We start from the raw sequence: 22633 nt of genomic DNA on the forward strand, positions 1-22633 counted from the left end.
GTCCTTAAGATGTTTAAGAGTTACTCCAGTGGAAAACTTTTTTTTAAATGAACTGATTCCAGAAAGTTAAACAGATTTGTAAATAACTTCTATTAAAAAATCTAATAGATTTTTAAAGATCTCCACTGGCCTCGCACGTGGCCCCGCCCCCTTACCCTGTCCGGAGGCAGGGCCTGCACTCATTGCTGCGCTGAGCTTCCGGATGGGTAAATCTGCACTAGAGGAATGGGGTGGGGGAAGCGGGGTTCGGGGGAGCGCCGCTGCTCAGCAGGAGGGCTCAGCACTAGAGGCATGGTGGGGGGGAGCGGGGTTCGGGAGAGCGCCGCCGCTGCTCAGCAGGAGCGCTCAGCACTAGAGGCATGGTGGGAGGGGGAGGGAGCAGGGTTCGGGAGAGCGCCGCCGCTGCTCCGGGAGTGGAGTAGCACTGCTGTGCTAACAAAGTTATTGTTTTCACCACAGGGTGCCTCCAGCTGTTTCACCACTACAACTCCCAGAATGCCCTGACAGCCAGTAGATGTCAGGGCAAGCTGGGAGTTGTAGTGATGAAACAGCTGGAGGCACCCTGTATAGTGAACTAAGGGCGGAAGTGTCGGCCCCAGCAGGCATCAGTGATGTCACGCCTGCTGGGGAAGTCTGCCTAGTAGTGAGCACACTGCTAGGCAGACAAAAAGCCATTTTAATATAGTAAAAAAAAAAAAAATGTAAAGGCAGAGAGGGGGTTAGGGATAGATGGGCAATAGGCAGGGACAGAAAAAAAATGGATGGAGGGAGATACCCTTTAAATACCTCTTATTATATCCTGCCAAGTATCCATTGTGTATTTGAGGACTGGGATCCTATTGTTTTCTTTTAGTCTTTTTCACACCTGCAGGTACAGGTGTGCCCAGTTAACCTCATACAATTTTTGTTGTTGAGCTGTCCATATCCATTAGATTTTGCAGTAAAAAAAAAAAAAACTACTGTTTGATCAAGAGAAAGGCAAAAAAACACCACGAGGCTGATTGCCCTATGACAGAGAAAGAATTTCTTTCTGACTCCAATATGGCAATCAGAATAAATCCCTGGATCAATGTATCCATAACCTGTAATATCTGGTATCCATAACCTGTTATATATTATTTCCTTAATTCCTGCAAAACCCTGGGATGGATGCCATCCGGGCACAGTGATATGTGTGTTTTTATGTTACTAAGGCAGCACCGCACTTCGTGTTGAGTTAAGCAGGCGAGACTTGCAGGAGAATTTACGTTCTCCCTCCCCTTTTATCTGACATTAAATTTTCCTGTGTAATACAGTAGAGAAAAAGGCATTCAGTGGATTGGCTTTTTCCGCCTCCTCCTCAACCATTACATCTAAATTATTTCTTAAGGGGCCAACATTTTCAGTTTTAAGTTTCTTATTATTAATGTAGGTGAAGAAAATTTTTGGTCTCTTTTTACTTTCTATGGCAACTGTTCTCTCTGTTGCAATTTTACTAGTTAAAAGGGTATTATTTAAAAATCTTTATCCTTCCAGCATTTATCAGCTGCTGTATGCCCAACAGTAAGTTCTTTTCGTTTTGAATCTCTTTTCTTTCTGACCACAGTGCTCTCTGCTGACACCTCTGTCCATGTCAGGAACTGTCCAGAGCAGGAGCAAATCCCCATAGCAAACCTATCCTGCTCTGGACAGTTCCTGTAACCACCCCCATGTTGGCGATCGCAGAAAATCACATGTCAATTCAGGCACGCGATATTCTGCTATTCCGGGCTGATCGGAGAGGTCAGGGACAGCCCTGATCATCCTGAGGGATAGGAGCTAGGTCGCAGTGCTGCGATCTCCTCCTATCCCCTGCCAATGGTCAGAACTGAAATACCCCATATGTGGGCGTAAAATGCTCTGCGGGCGCATAATAAGGCTTAGGAGTGAGAGTGCACTATGTACATTTGAGGCCTAAATTGGTGATTTGCACAGGGGTGGCTGATTTTACAGCGGTTCTGACATAAACGCAAAAAAATAAATACCCACATGTGACCCCATTTTGGAAACTACACCCCTCACAGAATGTAACAAGGTGTATAGTGAGCCTTAACACTCAACAGGTGTTTGACGAATTTTCATTAAAGTTGGATGGGAAAATAAAAAAATAAATAAAAAAACGTCACTAAAATGCTGGTGTTACCCTAAATTTTTCATTTTCACAAGGGAAAATAGGAATAAAAAGCCCCACAAATTTGTAACCCCATTTCTTCTGAGTAAGAACATACCCCATATGTGGATGTAAAGTGCTCTGCGGGCGAACTACAATGCTCAGAAGAGAAAGAGCGCCATTGGGATTTTGAAGAGAAAATTTGTCCGGAATTAAAGGCCATGTGTGTTTACAAAGCCCCCATAGTGCCAGAACAATGGACCCCTCCCACATGTGACCCCTCTTTTGGAAACTACACCCCTCACGTAATGTTATAAGGGGTACAGTGAGAATTTACGGCCCACAGGTGTCTGACAGTTTTCTGGAACAGTGGTCCGTGAAAATGAAAAATGTAATTTTGCATTTGCTCAGTCCACTGTTCCAAAGATCTGTCAAACACCAGTGGAGTGTAAATACTCACTGCACCCCTTATTAAATTCTGTGAGGGGTGTAGTTTCCAAAATGGGGTCACATGTTGGGGGGGGGCACTGTTCTGGCACCACGGGGGCTCACTTGGCCCTCGAATTCCATTACAAACAAATTCCCTTTCCAAAAGCTCAATGGTGCTCCTCCTCTTCTGAGCATTGTAGTGCGACAGCAGAGCACTTGACGTCCACACATGGGGTATTTCCATACTCAGAAGAAATGGGGTTACACATTTTGGGGGTAATTTTCTCCCATTACCCCTTGTAAAAATGTAAAATTTGGGGAAAAAACTGCATTTTAGTGAAAACAAGTTTTTTTCTTCATTTATACATTCAACTTTAACAAAAAGTCGTGAAATACCTGTGAAGCGTTAAGGCTCACTGTACCCCTTGTTACGCTCCTTGAGGGGTGTAGTTTCCAAAATAGTATGCCATGTGTTGTTTTTTTTTGCTGTTCTGGCACCATAGGGGCTTCCTAAATGCGACATGCCTCCCAAAAACCATTTCAGCAAAATTTGCTTTCAAAAAGCCAAATGTGACTCCTTCTCTTCTGAGCATTGTAGTTCGCCCGCAGAGCATTTTACTTCCTAACATGGGATGTTTCCATACTCAGAAGAGATGAGGTTACAAATTTTGGAGGGCATTTTCTCCCATTACCCTTTATAAAAATGGTACATTTGGGGGAAAAAACTGCACTTTAGTGAAAACATTTTCTTTTTCATTTACACATCCGACTTTAACAAAAAGTCATCAAACACATCAAACACCTGTGGGGTGTTAAGGCTCACTGGACTCCTTGTTATGTGCCTTGAGGGGTGTAGTTTCCAAAATGGTATGCCATGTGTTTTTTTTTCTGCTGTTCTGGCACCATGAGGGGCTTCCTAAATGTGACATGCCCCCCAAAAACCATTTCAGAAAAACTCACTCTCCAAAATCCCATTGTTGCTCCTTCCCACTCTGAGCCCTCTACTGCACCCGCCGAACACTTGACATACGCATATGAGGAATTTCCTTACTCGAGAGAAATTGGGTTACAAATTTTGAGAGGATTTGTCTCCTTTTACCTCTTGTAAAAATTCAAAAACTGGGTCTACAAGAACATGCGAGTGTATAAAATGAAGAATTTGAATGTTCTCCTTTATTTTGCTGTTATTCCTGTGAAACACCTAAAGGGTTAATACACTTACTGAATACTTTGAGGGGTGCAGTTTTTATAATTGGGTCATTTGTGGGGTATTTCTAATAGGAAGGCCCTTCAAATCCACTTCAAACCTGAACTGGTCCGTGAAAAATTCTGATTTTGAAAATTTAGTGAAAAATTGGAAAATTGCTGCTGAACTTTGAAGCCCTCTGGTGTCTTCCAAAAGTAAAAACATGTCAACTTTATGATGCAAACATAAAGTAGACATATTGTATTTGTGAATCAAAATATAATTTATTTGGAATGTCTATTTTCCTTACAAGCAGAGAGCTTCAAAGTTAGAAAAATGCAAAATTTTAAATTTTTTCATCAAATTTTTCATGGAATTTTTCACCAAGAAATGATGCAAGTATCGACAACATTTTACCACTAACATAAAGTAGAATATGTCACGAAAAGACAGTCTTGGAATTAGAATGAAAGGTAAAAGCATCCCAGAGTTATTAATGCTTAAAGTGACAGTGGTCAGATGTGCAAAAAAACGCTCTGGTCCAACAGTGAAAATAGGCCTGGTCCTTAAGGGGTTAAGTAGTATGAACACTTTCCCCTTTTTACCTCGCCATTAACTGTTTTAGTTAGCTAAATAGTTTTTTCCTATCTCGAACAAGTTTATTCTCGTAGGCTCTTAAAATTTTTCCAGCTGCTTCTGTTCTATTGCTCCTATGGGTAACTACTCCTCTGCACAAGGATTAAGAAATCTACCCTATAGTCTTTTTTCTTTAGAATCTAATGTTTGGTAATCATGCAAGTTGTTTTTGTAGCCTTAAACAGTCGCAAAGGACTCCTGTAATAAGTGTCAAAAACTAGGTCAAACAAGGTTTAAGAATAACAAATGACCAGTTACAGAAGCAATGTGAACAGGCAGAGACAGGATCTAGGAACAGGCCAGGTACAAATAATAAAATATATAGAAAATTAAACAAAAGTGACCTAAAAAGGAACACAGGGAAATAAACACTATTCAGAAGAACCTCTTGTTTTCATTTCCCAGGCATGCTGGAGATTGTAAATGAGTCTTGGGTTGGAGATTTCTGCTATAAAGCAATCATAAATTAAAACGGTATTCCCATCTCAATTAACATAGTAAAACCTGTGGGGCAACAAGGGGAGGAAAGGAGCAGGAATATTAAGAGGGGGAAAGATAGCTTAAAGGAAATTGTCACCTGCACTAACCTGTCGGTACTGGATGACAATGGTACTTACCTTTTCCCGTTCCGTGGCTGGGATCTCCAGTAATCATCTCCTTTAAGCTGCAGCTCCGGCCCGGCTTGAGGCATGAGCAGAGCTTAGTGACGTCCCCGCTGCTGCTCCCTGCTGGGTCCCGCTGCAAGAGAACAGCAGTGGCGATGTCAGTAAGCTCTGCCAGTGCCCCAAGCAGGGAAGGAGCTGCAGCTTAACAGAGAAGAAGATTACAGGAGATCCCCGCCATGGAACGGCACAAGGTAAATACTGTTATCAGTGTCACCTGTACTAGCTGTCGGTACAGACAGGTTAGTGCAAGCGACAGATTTCATTTAATAAATGTATTTGCATAAATATTTAACCTGACATGCTCCAAAACGTTAACTACATTAGTTGAGATGGGACTACCCCTTTAAGGCTTATACATGACCTCACCTCGAGCTGCTGGGACATATCGTTGCAACACACAGATGTACAGTTGAAGGGTAAGTTGAGGCGTTGAACCAAGGAAGGCCTGAATAACAGCCGTGCGCTTAAAGGCATTACGGTGAGTAGCTAGTCTTCTCAATGAATGTCCAACTTCTCGTTCTTCTTCTTCAGACACTCCCCAACCACGTAAATGCTTTTTGCGGGAAATGCTCACGTATGGCTCTTCCTCACGACCCATCTGACAGTATACTATTAGGGCTTCAACGCATCTGGGGGATAGGATATTTTAACATTTTTGTTAAGATCTTTTATAGTTTTGCATAATACAAAATACACATGCTATAGGATTTATGTGTGAGAGTGAAAAGTGAAATTATCAATAAAAAAGATCAAAAAAGCTCACTCTGGCAGATTTAGTAATGCTGTCTTAACACAAGAAAGCTTTAAAGATGTCCATCAGTAAATGTCTGATCGCTATCTCCTGTATGGGGCCCTGGCTCTGCTAGAGCATGTTTCGTACCAAATGCTACAGCTGGTTGAAGCACGCCCCCTCCATGCATCTCTATGGGAGAGACGGAGACATGTGAACGCTATGTCTCCACCTCTCCCATAAAGATAAATGGAGGGGGCTTGTTTCCACCAGCTGACTTGCTGGCTGCGAAACAGCACTTCCTTGAGCAGAATCGGGGCCCCGTGCAGGATATCTTCTTTAACAGTGTGCCAGATTTATTAAAGTGGCTCAAGTGGTTCAATCAATTCAGCACTTTTAAAAAGGTATAGTCTAAGTTTAGGTCCCCTATTTGTTGGCTTACTTTATGTCAAAATTCTAGAATTATTTATGGTGCACAGATGCATTTAAGCCCTACTCCCTTTTCCTGACAAGTCTCATCCCTCATGTAAAGGTATCTAGAAAGGATCTAAAAAGTATCTAAAAAACACACAAAAAGTAGTGCAAATCATTTTCGGTGAAAATTGTCAATGTTTAATCTACCTTTTTATTTTTTTAAACTGTAAATTTTTATTAAAGTTTTAGAATACAGAAATAAGGGGACACAGAGTACATGCAAATAACAGCAAGAATCCAAAACCAATCCCAGACATCGGTAAGCAATAAGGAGAACATGAATATAAATGGTATAAATCTCTAGGACAGTCCAGTAGGATTCATTAGTAGAGTCATTCAAAACCAGACCTCGGGATAACTAAACACCAGAAGACACAAAGAAACAGAGGACAACAAAGACGGGGTACAACAGAGAAAAGAGGGGGGGGGGGGAAGAAACAAAGGGGGGGGAGGAGGGGCGGGAAACAGGGAGGGGGAAAGCTAAGGAGGCTGCCGGTCCACAAATCTATCCCAGGGTTCCCAGACAGAGAGAAATACAGGCACAGTATTGTTAAGAGAGGCAGTGAGGGATTCCAGGGATCGCATCTCTCGAACCAGTTCGGCCCAACAGAAAAGTCCTCTACTCTCTCTCCCCCCCCCCCCCATTCCCTCACCATAGGGGAAGTTAGACCCAGTGGGAAAGCAGGCTGATAGAGAAATGAAAGCAAGGGAGATGCACGAGAGAACAGTTGAAACTTCCTAGAGCAGTACCCCCAAACATAACGGGAAAAGGACATGGGGCCCAACAAGGGGCTAGGTGGGGGCAAGGAAGGGCGCGACTCAAAAGGAAGGTATTGGGATGAATCGGAGCCAGCCACAGCTTCTCCAGCTCCATCCAGCGGCTATACGCGGGGTAGGATGTCCACGCAGCCAAACATTACCGACATAGGAAGCAGATGCCATTTACCACCCCAGATAAACCGGAAGACAGAGGACTGGAAGGCCTTCAGCGCCACCAAAGGCACCCTGACCGGGAGAGTCTCAAGAAAGTAGAGCAGCTTGGGAAGTATAGTCATCTTAACCACCGCTATAAAAAAATAAAAAGTAAATAAAAAGATATATTTAGAATGCCAGTTATCCATGAGTACGCGCAGCTGTTGGAACAGGGGGGTGTAGTTAGTGGAATAAAGGGTAGAGTAGCTGGAAGTAAGTCGGATACCAAGATAAGTGATAGCAGAGGGAGACCATCGGAATGAATAAGCATCCCTGAGTCGAGCAGAAAGGGGGGACGGAAGGTTAAAGGGGAGAACTTCAGATTTAGAAAGGTTAACCTTATAGCCAGAGACAGTGCCAAAAATGTGTAAAACTTTATGAAGGTTAGGTAGAGAAAGAACAGGTTTGGTAAGAGTGAGAAGGATATCGTCAGCAAAAAGAGATTTTGAATTCCCCATCACGTAGAGTGACACCCGTGATGTCCGCACTCCCCCTAATCATAGCAGCAAGGGGCTCAATACATAAAGCAAAAATCAAAGGGGAGAGCGGACACCCCTGTCTGGTGCCGTTATACAGGGGAAGGGGGGTGGAAGAAGCATGAGGAAGCTTCAGGGAAGCCGTGGGTGAGGAGTAAAGACCCCGCAGCGCTGTAAGAAAGGCACCCGAAAACCCAAACTTGGCAGAGTGGCAAAAAGAAAAGGCCAGCCCAGTCTATCAAAGGCCTTTTCCACATCCAAACTAAGGACAACGGCCTGCTCAGACAGTTTATTAATCAGATCTATCAAATCAATCACCCGCCTCGTGTTGTCCCCCACTGTCTGCAGGGTATAAAACCCACCTGGTCCTTGTGAATGAGAGATGGGAGGAGGCAACCGAGATGGGCAGCTAGGACCTTAGAGAACAATTTGAGATCAGTGTTCAGCAAGGCAATAGGCCTATAGCTAGAACAATCGTGAGGGTCCTTCCCTGGTTTAGGAATAAGGGTGAGCAACGAGTGTAATAAAGACTGCGTTATCCTCTCTCCCCCCAGGAAGGAATTGAAGAGAGAAACCAGATGAGGTAGAAGCAGAGCAGAAAAAGTCTTATAATACAGATAAGTAAAGCCGTCAGGTCCCGGGGAGCATCCTGAAGGCAGTGATTTAAGGACCTCCGCCAACTCCTCCAACGTGATCGGAGCATTAAGAGCCGCCAGGTCAGTGGGAGTGAGAGAGGGGAGGTGGCAATTTGCAAGAAAGGAGTTCAGTAGGGTATCTCGCTCCCCGGGGTCAGAGGGAAGTTGAGAAGGAAGAGAGTAAAGTTTAGAGTAATAGTCAGTAAACAGTCTAGAGATAGTGTCAGGGTGGTAGTGAAGAGTTCCCGAGGGATCTCTCAGAGCCGAGGGAGTCTGGGCAGCGGCACGGTCTCTCAATCGTCTGGCAAGTAATGAGTGGGCCTTATTGCCCTTTTCATAGAAGCGTTGCTTGGCATAAAGAAGCTGACGCTCCACTTTATGAAGAGCGAGTTCTCCCAGCTGGGCACACGCCGCGACCAGACGCCTCAGAACCGAGAGAGAGTGAGTAGTCAGCAAATCCGCTTCCAGTGCGTGGATTTGAGTCTGCAACTCCCGGGCTCGGGCCAAGCCAGAGCGTTTCTAACGGGAGCCTAGGGCAATGCAATGCCCCCTAATGACAGGATTTATGAGCTTCCCAAAGGACCGCCTGAGAGGAGACAGAACCCTGGTTAAGGGAAAAGTATTCAACTATAGAGGCCTGGATCGAGTCCTGGGAGGGAAGAGACTAGAGCAATGAGTCATTGAGGCGCCAATGGCAGCGCCGGGGGAAAGAGGAGAAAGGGGAAAATGAAAGAATCACCGGACTATGGTCCGACCAAGAAATAGGATCTAGGGAAGCAGTAGAGAGTATGCGCACCATGGGTAAGTTACCGAAAAAATAGTCTATGCGTGTGAGCAGTTTATGTGGATGAGAGTAAAATGAGTACGACTTATCAGTAGGGTGAATGATCCGCCACAGGTCATAGAGTGAAGCGGACCGAATCAGACAAAGGAACAATGAAGCAAGCCGCAATTGACAGGAAGGTACAGGGCTACCCAGGGCAGAGTGACGGTCCATGGAGGGGGAAAAAAACTGATTGAAATCGCCACCAAAAAGTCAGACGGAGGGCGAGTATTTGTGTAACCGCGCGAGAACCCGACGCAAAAAGAGGATCTGGGTCGTGTTCGGAGCATACACATTACACAGAAGGAGGGGTTTACCACCCAAGGAGCCCTCGACCACCACAAATCGTCCCTGGATAATTTACCTTTTTCTATGAGAACTGGAAGCTGCATGCATTGAACCTGGTGGGCAGAATTAGTTAACCCCTTAAGGACTTTTCCGTTTTTGCATTTTCATTTTTTCCTCATCACCTTCTAAAAATCATAACGCTTTCAATTTTGCACCTAAAAATCCATATGATGGCTTATTTTTTTTGCGCCACCAATTCTACTTTGCAGTGACATTAGTCATTTTACCTAAAAATCCACGGCGAAACGGGAAAAAAAAAATTCATTGTGCGACAAAATTGAAGAAAAAATTTCATTTTGGAACTTTTGGGGGCTTCCGTTTCTACGCAGTGCATTTTTTGGTCAAAATTACACCTTATCTTTATTCTGTAGGTCCGTACGGTTAAAATGGTACCCTACTTATATAGGTTTAATTTTGTCGCACTTCTGAAAAAAATCATAGCTACATGCAGGAAAATGTATATGTTAAAAATTGTCATCTTCTGACCCCTGTAACTTTTATTTTTTCGCGTATGGGCCGGTATGAGGGCTCATTTTTTGCGCCGTGTTCTGAAGGTTTTATTGGTACCATTTTTGTGTTGATCGGACTTTTTGATCGCTTTTTATTCATTTTTTTATTATATAAAAAGTGACCAAAAATACGGACTTTGGAATTTTTTTGCGCGTACGACATTGACCGTGCAGTTTAATTAATGATATCATTTTATAGTTCGGACATTTACGCACGCGGCAATACCACATATGTTAATTTTTATTTACGCAGGTTTTTTTTATGGGAAAAGGGGGGTGATTCAAACTTTTATTAGGGAAGGGGTTAAATGACCTTTGTTAACTTTTTTTTTTCACTTTTTTTTGCAGTGCTATAGCTCCCATAGGGAGCTAAAGCACTGCACACACTGATCTCCTATGCTGATCCCTGCAAAGCCATAGGTTTGCAGGGATCAGCGTGATAGGGGCTTGATTGCTCAAGCCTGTAGCTCAGGCTTAGAGCAATCAATCGACGATCGGACGTCACGGAGAGAGGTAAGGGGACTTCCGCCTGCGTCCCAGCTGATTGGAACATCGCGATTTTATCGTGATGTCCCGATCAGCCCGACTGAGTTGCCGGGAAGCGTTTAATTTCGTTTTCAGACGCGGCGGTCAACTTTGATCGCCGCGTCTGAAGGGTTAACAGCGCGCGGCACAACGATCGGTGCCGCACGCTGTTAGCCCAGGGTCCCGGCTAATGTCCCGGTGTGATGTGGGGTCACGGCGTGAACCCGTTTTTCACACTGGGACCGGGCTCAGGGCGTACACGTACACCCTGAGTCCTTAAGAGTTTAAAGGGGTATGCTGGTGGAAATTTTTTTTTTTCTTATCAACTGCTGCCAGAAAGTTTAAACAGATTTGTAAATTACTTCTATTTAAAAACCTTAATCCTTCCAGTACTCATCAGTTGTTTTATACTACAGAGGAAGTTTTATAGTTCTTACAGTGCTCTCTGCTGACACCTCTGTCCGTGTGTGGAAATGTCCAGAGAAGGCGCATTTCCCCATAGCAAATCTCTCCTGCTATGGGCAGTTCTTGACATGGACAGAGGAGTCAGCAGAGAACACTGTGGTCAGACAGAAAAGAACTGCAGTAACCCCCCGACATGCGATGGCCCCGACATATGATCAAATTGACATACCATGGCCTCTCAGAGGCCATCGCATGTCGATGTCAGCATCGACATACAATGCTTTTATATGTCGGGGCCATCGCATTAACTGCTATCCGACAGCGCAAAATGCTTAAGCTGCTGTCAGATAGCAGTTTAAGCATCCCGGACAGGTTCACTTACCTATTCCCGCTGCTCCGGGTCCACTTCGCGATCCTCCGATTTCTTCTGCATCTTCTCCGGGGTCCGGGCCTCGCTTTCCGGCGTTGTTATTACGTCGCTGCGCACGCCGTGCGTAATAACGTCACCAGAAAGCGAGGCCTGGACACCGGAGAAGATGCGGAAGACACCGGAGGATCCTGAAGACGACGCCGGAGCAGCGGGACAGCATCGGGAGCCCCTGGGACAGCATCGGGAGTGGTGAGGACGCGGTCTGGAGCGGCGGGGACAGGTGAGTATTAAATGCACTTTTTACATTGCACGAATCCCTCAACATACGATAGATTCGACAAACGATGGGTCGTTTGGAACGAATTACCATCGTATGTTGAGTGACCACTGTATACAACTTCCTCTGTATTTTTAAACATAAGTAATTAACATATCTGTTTAACTTTCTGGCAACATTCGATTAGAAAAAAAATAGTTTTTCACCGGAGTACCCCTTTAAAGGCCTTCCATTTACACAAGAGGAATCTAGATGAACTGTTGCACTGGGTAGCATTTTGTTTGCATAACTAGGTGGTTAACAATCTGACAAACCCAAACTATTGTCCACACATCTGGAGTCAATTCTCAGATAGAGATTCACAGTAGAGTTTAGAGCCTTTTAGGACCATAAAACGGAATTTTATTAATTAACTTAATACCTCAAAAGACTATCACACAAAAAAATATAAATAAAGGTAAATGTGCAAAAAAGTATAAGAACCACAACTGCGCTGTGTATGCTATAGGAGATAGGATAATGAGCAAAAATGGATGTAATGTATGCTGATACGGAAATGGAAGCAATAAACGTGTATCGGCGGGGGAAAAAAAAGAAGATCTGGATTGATGGATATGATGCTACTGAGGAGGGAATGTGCCCACCCTAGTAAGATGAACCCCCCTTAACTGGCCCTGCCTTTTGAGGGACCCATCTACTTAATGGGTACCTCTCATTAAAAAAAACTTTTGATATATTATAGATTAATGTATGCAGAATAACTTTACAATTGCATGTTATTAAAAAATATGCTTTTTTCTATTTAATTTTCCACTTTGAAGAAATTACCACTAGGGGTCTCCCTACCAGTCCTGGCAGCAAGCATTTCAGACTCATGCTGGAGTCCTAAACACTATGAGCTGCCAGTCTGCTTTGTTCACAAAGGAGAACACTCAGAGCTGCCAGACTGCTTTGTTCACAGCCTGTTTGGCTGTGAACAAAGCAGGCTGGCAGCTCTGAGTGTTTAGGACTCCAGCATGAGTAAGAAATGCTTGCTGACAGGACTGATCGGGAAAAATACAATAGAAAGAAGCATATTTTTCATTAACATGCTATTGGAAAGTTATTCAACATTCATTAATCAAAAATATATCAAAAGTTTATTTGATGAGAGGTACACTTTAACAGGATGGCCTCAACCACGGTGACGTTCCCTTCCTGTGGCTAAGTGCTCAGGAGAAAAAAATAAACATAGTTATTTAAATACTAGGTAGTGATGAAGGTAGATGTATTAATTATCGTAATCTCCTACAGCAATACACAGGGGCAGAAATTAAAGGTGAAAAAAAACACAACCCTTGGGTTAAGCTCAGGGTATATCACGCATCCGCTATCCATATCGTCAGAGACGGCCCCGAACAGCCAGAGCCAGCAGGGGTGAGGTGGCACTGGTGCCACCTCACGATCGCCCTGATTCGTCGGCCGGATTACCGGCCGACCAATCAGGGCGCCTGCTGCGGGTGTCACTCCCGCAATCCGCTCCGCCCCTCTTCCGGAGGACGTGAGCGGGTGCGGGACGTGCACCCCGGGTGCTGGGGACCCCGATCCCCGGCGTCCCTGTTGGGATCGGGGCCCCAGGAGCAGCGGCGGCGGCGAAGACGAGGGATTGACATGTGCGGCGAGGATCGTTGGAGGTGAGTGACAGCCTCCTGCTGTTGCTTAGCAACAGCTCCCAGCATGCAAAAAGGGCATGCTGGGAGCTGTAGTTATGCAACAGCAGGAGGCAGACCACCACAACTCCCAGCATTCCCTTATGGGCATGCTGGGACTTGTAGTTTTGCAACAGCTGGAGGCACATTCTTTCTATGGAAAAGTGTACCTTCAGCTGTTGTATAACTACAACTCCCAGCTTGCACAATCAGCTAAAGTGCATGCTGGGAGTTGTAGTGGTGCATCTGGTGGTTGCATAACTACAACTCCCAGCATGCCCGTTGGCTGTCGGTGACTGCTGAGAGTTGTAGTTTTGCAACAGCTGAAGGCACACTGAGTTAAGTAGCAAACCAGTGTGTCTCCAGCTGTTGCATAACTACAATCCCCAGCATCCCCAGCCAAAGTAGTATGCCTCCAGCTGTTGCATAACTACAACACCCAGCATGCCCTTCCGCTGTCCGTACATGCTGGGGGTTGTAGCTTTTGCAACAGCTGAAGGCACACTGGTTGCAAAACACTGAGTTTGTTTCCAAACTCGGTGTTTCACAACCAGTGTGCCTCCAGCTGTTGCAAAACTACAACTCCCAGCATGCACTGATAGACCGTACGTGCTGAGAGTTGTAGTTTTGCAACAGCTGGATGTTCCCCCCCCCCCCAATGTGAATGTACAGGGTACACTCACATGGGCGGAGGATTACAGTAAGTATCCGGCTGCAAGTTTGAGGTGCGGCATAATTTCTGCCGCAGCTCAAACTGTCAGCGAGAAACTACTGTGAACCCCCGCCCGTGCGACTGTACCCTAAAAACACTACACTACACTAACACACAATAAAATAAAAAGTAAAAAACACTACATATACACATACCCCTACACAGCCCCGCTCCCCAATAAAAATGAAAAACGTCTGGTACGCCACTGTTTCCAAAACGGAGCCTCCAGCGGTTGCAAAACTACAACTCCCAGCATGCACTGATAGACCATACATGCTGGGAGTTGTAGTTTTGCAACAGCTGGATGTCACCCCCCCCCCCCCCCCCCCCCAATGTGAATGTACAGGGTACACTCACATGGGCGGAGGATTACAGTAAGTATCCGGCTGCAAGTTTGAGCTGCATCAAATTTTCTGCCGCAGCTCAAACTGCCAGCGAGAAACTACTGTGAACCCCCGCCCGTGCGACTGTACCCTAAAAACACTACACTACACTAACACAAAATAAAATAAAAAGTAAAAAACACTACATATACACATACCCCTACACAGCCCCGCTCCCCAATAAAAATGAAAAACGTCTGGTACGCCACTGTTTCCAAAACGGAGCCTCCAGCTGTTGCAAAACAACTACTCCCAGTATTGCCAGATAGCCGTTGACTGTCTAGGCATGCTGGAAGTTTTACAACAGCTGGAGGCACCCTGTTTGGGAATCACTGGCGTAGAATACCCCTATGTCCACCCCTATGCAAGTCCCTAATTTAGGCCTCAAATGCGCATGGCGCTCTCACTTTGGAGCCCTGTCGTCTTTCAAGGCAACAGTTTAGGGCCACATTTGGGGTATCGCCGTACTCGGGAGAAATTGCCTAACAAATTTTGGGGGGTATTTTCTGCTATTACCCTTTTAAAAAATGTAAAATTTTTGGGAAAACAAGCATTTTAGGTAAAAAAAATATATATTTTTTTACATATGCAAAAGTCGTGAAACACCTGTAGGGTATTAAGGTTCAAATTACCCCTTGTTACGTTCCCCGAGGGGTCTAGTTTCCAAAATGGTATGCCATGTGTTTTTTTTTTGCTGTCCTGGCACCATAGGGGCTTCCTAAATGCGGCATGCCCCCAGAGCAAAATTCGCTTTCAAAAAGCCAAATGTGACTCCTCCTCTTCTGAGACCTGTAGTGCGCCAGCAGAGCACTTTTCACCCCCATATGGGGTGTTTTCTGAATCGGGAGAAATTGGGCTTCAAATTTTGGGGGGTATTTTCTGCTATTACCCTTTTTAAAATTGTAAAAATTTTGGGAAACCAAGCATTTTAGGTAAAAAAAATATATATTTTTTTACATATGCAAAAGTCGTGAAACACCTGGGAAACAGCAAAAAACAGCAAAAAAAAAACAACAAAAAAAAACTGCAAAAAAAAACAAACACATGGCATACCATTTTGGAAACTAGACCCCTCGGGGAACGTAACAAGGGGTAATGTGAACCTTAATACCCTACGTATTAAGGTTCACATTACCCCTTGTTACGTTCCCCGAGGGGTCTAGTTTCCAAAATGGTATGCCATGTGTTTGTTTTTTTTTGCTGTTCTGGCACCATAGGGGCTTTCTAAATGCGGCATGCCCCCAGAGCAAAATTTGCTTTCAAAAAGCCAAATGTTACTCCTTCTCTTCTGAGACCTGTAGTGCGCCAGCAGAGCACTTTTCACCCCCATGCGAGGTGTTTTCTGTATCGGGAGAAATTGGGCTTCAAATTTTGGGGGGTATTTTCTGCTATTACCCTTTTTAAAAATGTAAAATTTTTGGGAAACCAAGCATTTTAGGTAAAAAATATATATATTTTTTTTACATATGCAAAAGTCGTGAATCACCTGTAGGGTATTAAGGTTCACTTCACCCCTTGTTATGTTCCCCGAGGGGTCTAGTTTCCAAAATGGTATGCCATGTGTTTTTTTTTTTTTTTGCTGTCCTGGCACCATAGGGGCTTCCTAAATGCGGCATGCCCCCCAAAAACCATTTGTCGCTCCTTCCCTTCTGAGCCCTCTACTGCGCCCGCCGAACAATTAACATAGACATATGAGGTATATGCTTACTCGAGAGAAATTGGGCTACAAATACAAGTACAAATTTTCTCCTTTTTACCCCTTGCAAAAATTCAAAAATTGGGTCTACAAGAACATGCGAGTGTAAAAAATGAAGATTTTGAATTTTCTCCTTCACTTTGCTGCTATTCCTGTGAAACACCTAAAGGGTTAATACACTTACTGAATGTCATTTTGAATACTTTGGGGGGTGTAGTTTTTATAATGGGGTCTTTTATGGGGTATTTCTAATATGAAGACCCTTCAAATCCACTTCAAAACTGAACTGGTCCCTGAAAAATAGTGAGTTTGAAAATGTTGTGAAAAATTTCAAAATTGCTGCTGAACTTTGAAGCCCTCTGGTGTCTTCCAAAAGTAAAAACTCATAAATTTTATGATGCAAACATAAAGTAGACATATTGTATATGTGAACCCAAAAAAAATATATTTTGAATATCAATTTTCCTTACAAGCAGAGAGCTTCAAAGTTAGAAAAATGCAAAATTTTCATTTTTTTCATCAAATTTTGGGATTTTTCACCAAGAAAGGATGCAAGTTACCATAAAATTTTACCACTAAGTTAAAGTAGAATATGTCACGAAAAAACAATCTCGGAATCAGAATGATAACTAAAAGCATTCCAGAGTTATTAATGTTTAAAGTGACAGTGGTCAGAATTGCAAAAAACGCTCCGGTCCTTAAGGTGTAAAATGGCCTGGTCCTTAAGGGGTTAAAGGGTAACTCTCATCAAATAAACTTTTGATATATTTTAGATTAAATGAATGTTGAATAACTTTCCAATAGCATGTTAATGAAAAATATGCTTCTTTCTATTGTATTTTCCTGATCAGTCCCGTCAGCAAGCCTTTCTGACTCATGCTGGAGTCCTAAACACTCAGAGCTGCCAGCCTGCTTTGTTCACAGCCAAACAGGCTGTGAACAAAGAAGGCTGGCAGTTCTGAGTGTTCTCCTTTGTGAACAAAGCAGACTGGCAGCTTGTAATGTTTAGGACTCCAGCATGAGTCTGAAATGCTTGCTGCCAGGACTGGTAGGGAGACCCCTAGTGGTAATTTCTTCAAAGTGGAAAATGTAATAGAAAGAAGCATATTTTTTAATAACATGCAATTGTAAAGTTATTCTGCATACATTAATCTATAATATATCAAAAGTTTTTTTGATGAGAGGTACCCTTTAAATAACTATGTTTATTTTTTTCTCCTGAGCACTTAGCCACAGGAAGGGAACGTCACCGTGGTTGAGGCCATCCTGTTAAGGAAATGGGTCCCTCAAAAGGCAGGGCCAGTTAAGGGAGGTTCAGCTTACTAGGGTGGGCACATTCCCTCCTCAGTAGCATCACATCCATCAATCCAGATCTTTATTTCCCCCCACAGATACACGTTTATTGCTTCCATTTCTGTATCAGCATACATTACATCCATTTTTGCTCATTATACTATCTCCTATAGCATACACAGCGCAGTTGTGGTTATTAAACTTTTTTGCACATTTACCTTTATTAATATTTTTTTGTGTGATAGTCTTTTGAGGTATTACGTTAATTAATAAAATTCAGTTTTATAGTCCTAAAAGGCGCTAAACTCTTCTGTGAATCTCCATATATACAGGATCCAGTGAGATCCCGGCCTTGGGAGTCCCTCTTTGCTCACCCAACGGCACTGTGTTGTCTTACTGTGATCAATTCTCAGATAGGCATAGTATTTCATGTTTGTATGTATGGACATCTAAAAAGAAAATACATACATAAATAAATAAAAACCTGTTTTGCTTAAATTGGTACTGTTTTGACATGTTGGGACATGTCTTAGTGTTCAGACCCCTACAGATTGCTAGAAGGAGCTCTGAGAAGAGTACGCTAAGCATCTTCTCTCCCAGTTGTGCTACATGACCAAGACAAGCTTACAAAGTAAGTCTATGCGATTGTCTTGGTCGCTAGCACAAAAAGGTATACTTTGAGTAGCACCTAACACACAAAATGTTATTTTGACAAGGACAGGTCAAACATGCAAGCACAACAATTACTACTTATGGAAACACAAGTTTGTTACAACTTGCAATTTCCATAGTCTATGCACATCTTTCCAGGCTTATGTAACTACCTAGGGACCTAAAAAACAATTACTCGCCAAATTTAACACCTTAGGGCCTATTCACACAAACCGTATCCTGTGCATATTTAATGTGCAGGTTTTGAAGCTGCAGATTTAGTGGGGTGTTTAATTAGTTTACATTATATCTGCCCCTTCCAATCCTGCGTAACAAATATGCGCAGGATACTGTACATGTGAACAGACTTGTGAAGACACAGCCAGTTTCATTTTTGTATTTTCATTTTTTTCCTACTTGTCATAAGAGCCATAACTTGTTTTGCCAGAGCTTGTTTTTTGTGCTTTTTAATGACACCTCATGGCAAACCCAAAAATATTTTGTGGAAAACTAAAAAAAATAAATAAAAAAAAAATAAAAAGAAAAGAAAAATTTGCATTTTGGCAACTTTTGGAGGGTTTTGTTTTTTACACCATAGAAGAGGATTGCCATTTTGACTCATTGGACCCCCACGGTTATGCAGCAGGTGGTCTGATGAGTCTGACTAAGCACCGATAATATTTCAGATGCCGTGATTAGTATAAATCACAGAATCTGAAGGTTTAATGGCAGGCATCAGCATGATCCCTGATGTCCGCCATTACTGGCGGGATGCTCATAGCTGGGACCCGCAGAGTATGAAGCAGTCATGGCTTAGGACTTGAAATGTACGTACTGGTGTAGTAAGTGTCAGGGAACAAGGATGTACATTTCCGTCCATTATCCTTAGGGGTTAAATATATTATACACACACACACGTAACCCCTTTAAGATGATGTGTCTTTAGAAAATCACCTGTAGTTTAAATAAAGTTTTTTTTTTATACGTTGTAGCTTTTTACAAATGAACTTTTCAATATAAAAAAAAAGTTACGTTTTTTTGTTTAAAAAGTTCTGGCCGCCAGGGGGCTCCATCTCAGGTCCCGCCTCACTGCTGGTCTCACTGCCGCAGTTCGGTCTCCTGCTGGCCTGTTTAAACTCAGAAAGTGCAAGTGGAACCTGGTCTCAGCACCGCACTCGCTTTTTGCCCTGTCAATCAAACAGGCAGAGAGTGAGCACTGTGTACATTACCGCATATGAGGACCCAAGTGCCGGTACGAACAGACTGGGTCATCGCTGCCCCACTCCTATCCCCCTCCTCTCTGTGTTACACATACAGAGAGGAGGGGATGGAAAAGCAGTGCCATGATTGGGTGATTCTTCTATGCTGTGCTCGCACTAGGGACGCAGCATAGAAGAGTGAGGGTGGATGTTCTCCCGGCAGGTCTTCAGATGACATTGCGCTTCCAGGGGATCGCCCCCTTAGGAGTGCTGGAGCTCACTATCAGTGAGCCGAAGATACAGGGGAAAATAATGGTGAAGAAAATAAATAAAAAAGATAAAAAGCAGGGGGGTTAGCATTAAGGGGGAAATCGCTGAGGAGAAAAGAATAAAAAATTAAAAAAAGACAATGTCAGGTACTCTCTAAAAAAAACTGTGAAATCCTGCAGCTTTCATTCAGGCTATCAAACCTTATAATAATAAGTTCACTTCCTGTTCTGTAGAAATCCCTTCACAGAACTACAATGACAGGCATCCTCTATATATGGATAACAGAGGATATGCCATTCACAACATGTCATAGTTACAGCTTTCCTCCTTCCCATCCCTGCAGTGAACTTCTGCATGGGTCCCATAGCTTAGAAGGCTTTCCCACAAACCTTTTTTCCAGGTTAGATGTTCCTATTGTCCATATGGCTACTGTAAAGTATATTTCTGAATGCTGTTAAAAGCAACTCAGTTAAGATGGCTGTCCCCATAAGCATGTACAAAAAATAGATACAAAATCTACAATCAGAAAATAAAATTTTTACTCTGCAAGGTTGTTTCTAAATGTTCTTGCAGAGTTTGCAAAGTGGATAACAGTTGTGCAACTGCAGGAGAGAAGATATGGCTATCCGTGACAACCAGGCTCTTCAGTGAGAATCTGTCCCTGCCTGCCCAATCACTGTATTCATAGCAATGAATGAGTGCTGAGTGCACACCATAAGGCTTCCTACTTACTCTTTTTGCAATCATATAATGGCTGGGTGTCCGGTAGCTGCAATCAGCTGCTGGGTCTTTGCAGAGATGATCTGGGTCTGCTGAGAATGTTGGAAATCTCTATAATGGCCCATTTACACAGATCGACGGGGGGGGGGCTGGGGGGCAACAAATGAGTGCTGGTAAGCAAGATCTGTGCTCATTTACAGAGCCTTTACAAGGCTTAATCAATCAATTGTGTAGACCATTAAATTTATCACAGCCAGTCGCATATCCCGATTACTCAGAGCGATGTTCGGCCGCCAACCGCTTCCATACACGACTGATCGCTTGATTGTGACATCAAACATTCTGTGTCTGAGGGTGTATTGCAGTCACTGCTGTATGTGAGCCATTACCTGTGTACACCCTGCGCATGACACCAAGGTGTGTGTGATACAACAAAAATCATAGCAACCCAGAAGGGGGGAGCACTCGAATTATGTTCCTACAGGTGTTTAGTGTACAGATGTCCTTACAATGGGTCACTGGTCTCTGGCTGTTATATGGGATCTGTAGCTTCTCCATGTGATTACTATATCTAATGTGATGATGTGTAATCCTTATTACTGTGCTATATCACATACCTATACCATCATGTTATGTGCCTCCTCAATGGCTTTCTAAAGCTTGTGCTATGGGTCACTATGGGAATGTCAAACTGTGGGTTATATAGACCAAAGGTTGTAAAACTACAATTCCCATTGTACCCTTACAGCCTTCAGTTGTTAAGGCATGATGGGAGTTGTAGTTTTGCAACGGTTGGAGATCCACAGGTTAGGGAACACCAATACACACTGTCCAATACTTTGTGTCTGCTAGGTCTGATGCAGAACTACAACTCCCATCTCTTACAGCCTTCAGCTGTCTGGTCATGATAAGAGCTGTAGAACGCCACAGTACCCCCCATCTGTACTAGTGACTGCCAGTGTCCCCCAATTTGAACCAGTGACAGCCAGAGTGTCCCCCTCCCCTGTGTACCAATGGCATCCAGTGCAGGCAATGACAAATACTAGCAATGCATAAGGGGTAACAAATGAATAAGCTTTATGTACTGCTGTAGAGCACTTTAATTTATGGTCTTATTCCCTTATGCATGTGCTGTTTGGTAGTTGTCATTGACTGCTGAGAGTTGTAGTAGTTCTGCGCCAGCTAGAAATGCAAAGCACTGCTCTATATAGCGCAACATGCTGGGAGTTGTAGTTTTGTTTTGGGTCAGCTGCAGAGTCGTAGGCTGTGTTAGGGGATGCTAGGATTTGTAGTTTAGGGTCAGCTAATGCATTTATACAGAAACTAAAAAAATAAAATAAATAAAAAAAAGTTGGGAGGGCAAGTCATTTTCGGACCAAAATTTTCATTTCTAGGATCTTTCATTTGCCCAATAATTCACCTGTGTAAATGGGCTTTTACTCTTGTAACTTGGGTGACAAGTCAATCCCTGCTACAGGAAGATCAACAATAAAACAAAAATGTATTTTACTACTAGAACATCCCTAAAGGTACATTCTCACACATCTATTAGCAAATTTACTGCTGCTGATTTTCTGCTGTGGCTTATCATTAGATCATTATATCCTTACCATTAGAAAATCTGCAGCAGAAAATCCAGTGTGTGTGTGTGTATATATATATATGTGTGTGTGTGTGTGTGTGTGTGTGTGTGTATGTATCTGTGTGTCTATTATATATATATATATATATATATATATATATATATATATATATATATATGTGTGTGTATCTGTGTGTCTATATCTATCTAGCTTCACTGGCTAATGCCAGACATTGCTGATCCATGTAATGTCTGGCATTAACCCTTTTGATGCGGCAATCAAAATTGATAGCAGCGTCTAAAATGGCAATCTGCCGAAGCTCAGTGGAGCTGATCGTCTATCCTGTCTGACTGGTGCTCCAATAATGCAGGTCTTAGCATCCTGTGGTAATGGAGCACCGATAACACTGATCAGTGCTGTGCTATAGGCTCCTATAGCATAGCATTGATCAGTATCTAGAATTAAAAAATTACATCTGTGTGTCTCCAGCTGTTACAAAACTACAACTCCCAGCATGCCCTACAGCCCTTGTCTGTCTGAGTATGCTGGGAGTTGTAGTTTTGCAACAACTGGAGGCACACTGTTGATCGCGAAGGCCCCCACCCCACCCCCCACAGCACGATCGCAGGGGGACGATCCATGTCTGAGAAAAAAAAAAAAACACACATTAACCCCTTCCTTATTAAAAGTTGAAATCACCCCCTTTTACCAAATCCCATATTAAAAAATATATATATTTAACATAATAAACGTAGTAACGTAGCATGCGTAAATGTCAGAACTAAAAAAATAAATAAAATAAAAATAAAAGGTTAATTAAACCGCACGGTTAATGGCGTACAAGTAATAA

At 43.2% G+C, this 22633-nt stretch overlaps 1 protein-coding gene across 2 annotated transcripts in view; it reads right to left on the minus strand.

Annotated features, from left to right (window-relative positions):
- The window catches only part of XKRX (XK related X-linked), a 173074-nt gene that overhangs the window by 68263 nt on the left and 82178 nt on the right, over window positions 1-22633 (minus strand). For both annotated transcript variants that reach the window (XM_056541287.1, XM_056541288.1), the window contains one exon: window positions 5411-5673. In XM_056541287.1, coding sequence (XP_056397262.1) covers window positions 5411-5673 — 263 coding nt within the window. The remainder of the gene's footprint in view (window positions 1-5410; window positions 5674-22633) is intronic.

The sequence above is a fragment of the Hyla sarda genome, chromosome 9 (genome assembly GCF_029499605.1).
Source record: "Hyla sarda isolate aHylSar1 chromosome 9, aHylSar1.hap1, whole genome shotgun sequence".
Classification (NCBI taxonomy): Eukaryota; Metazoa; Chordata; class Amphibia; order Anura; family Hylidae; genus Hyla; species Hyla sarda.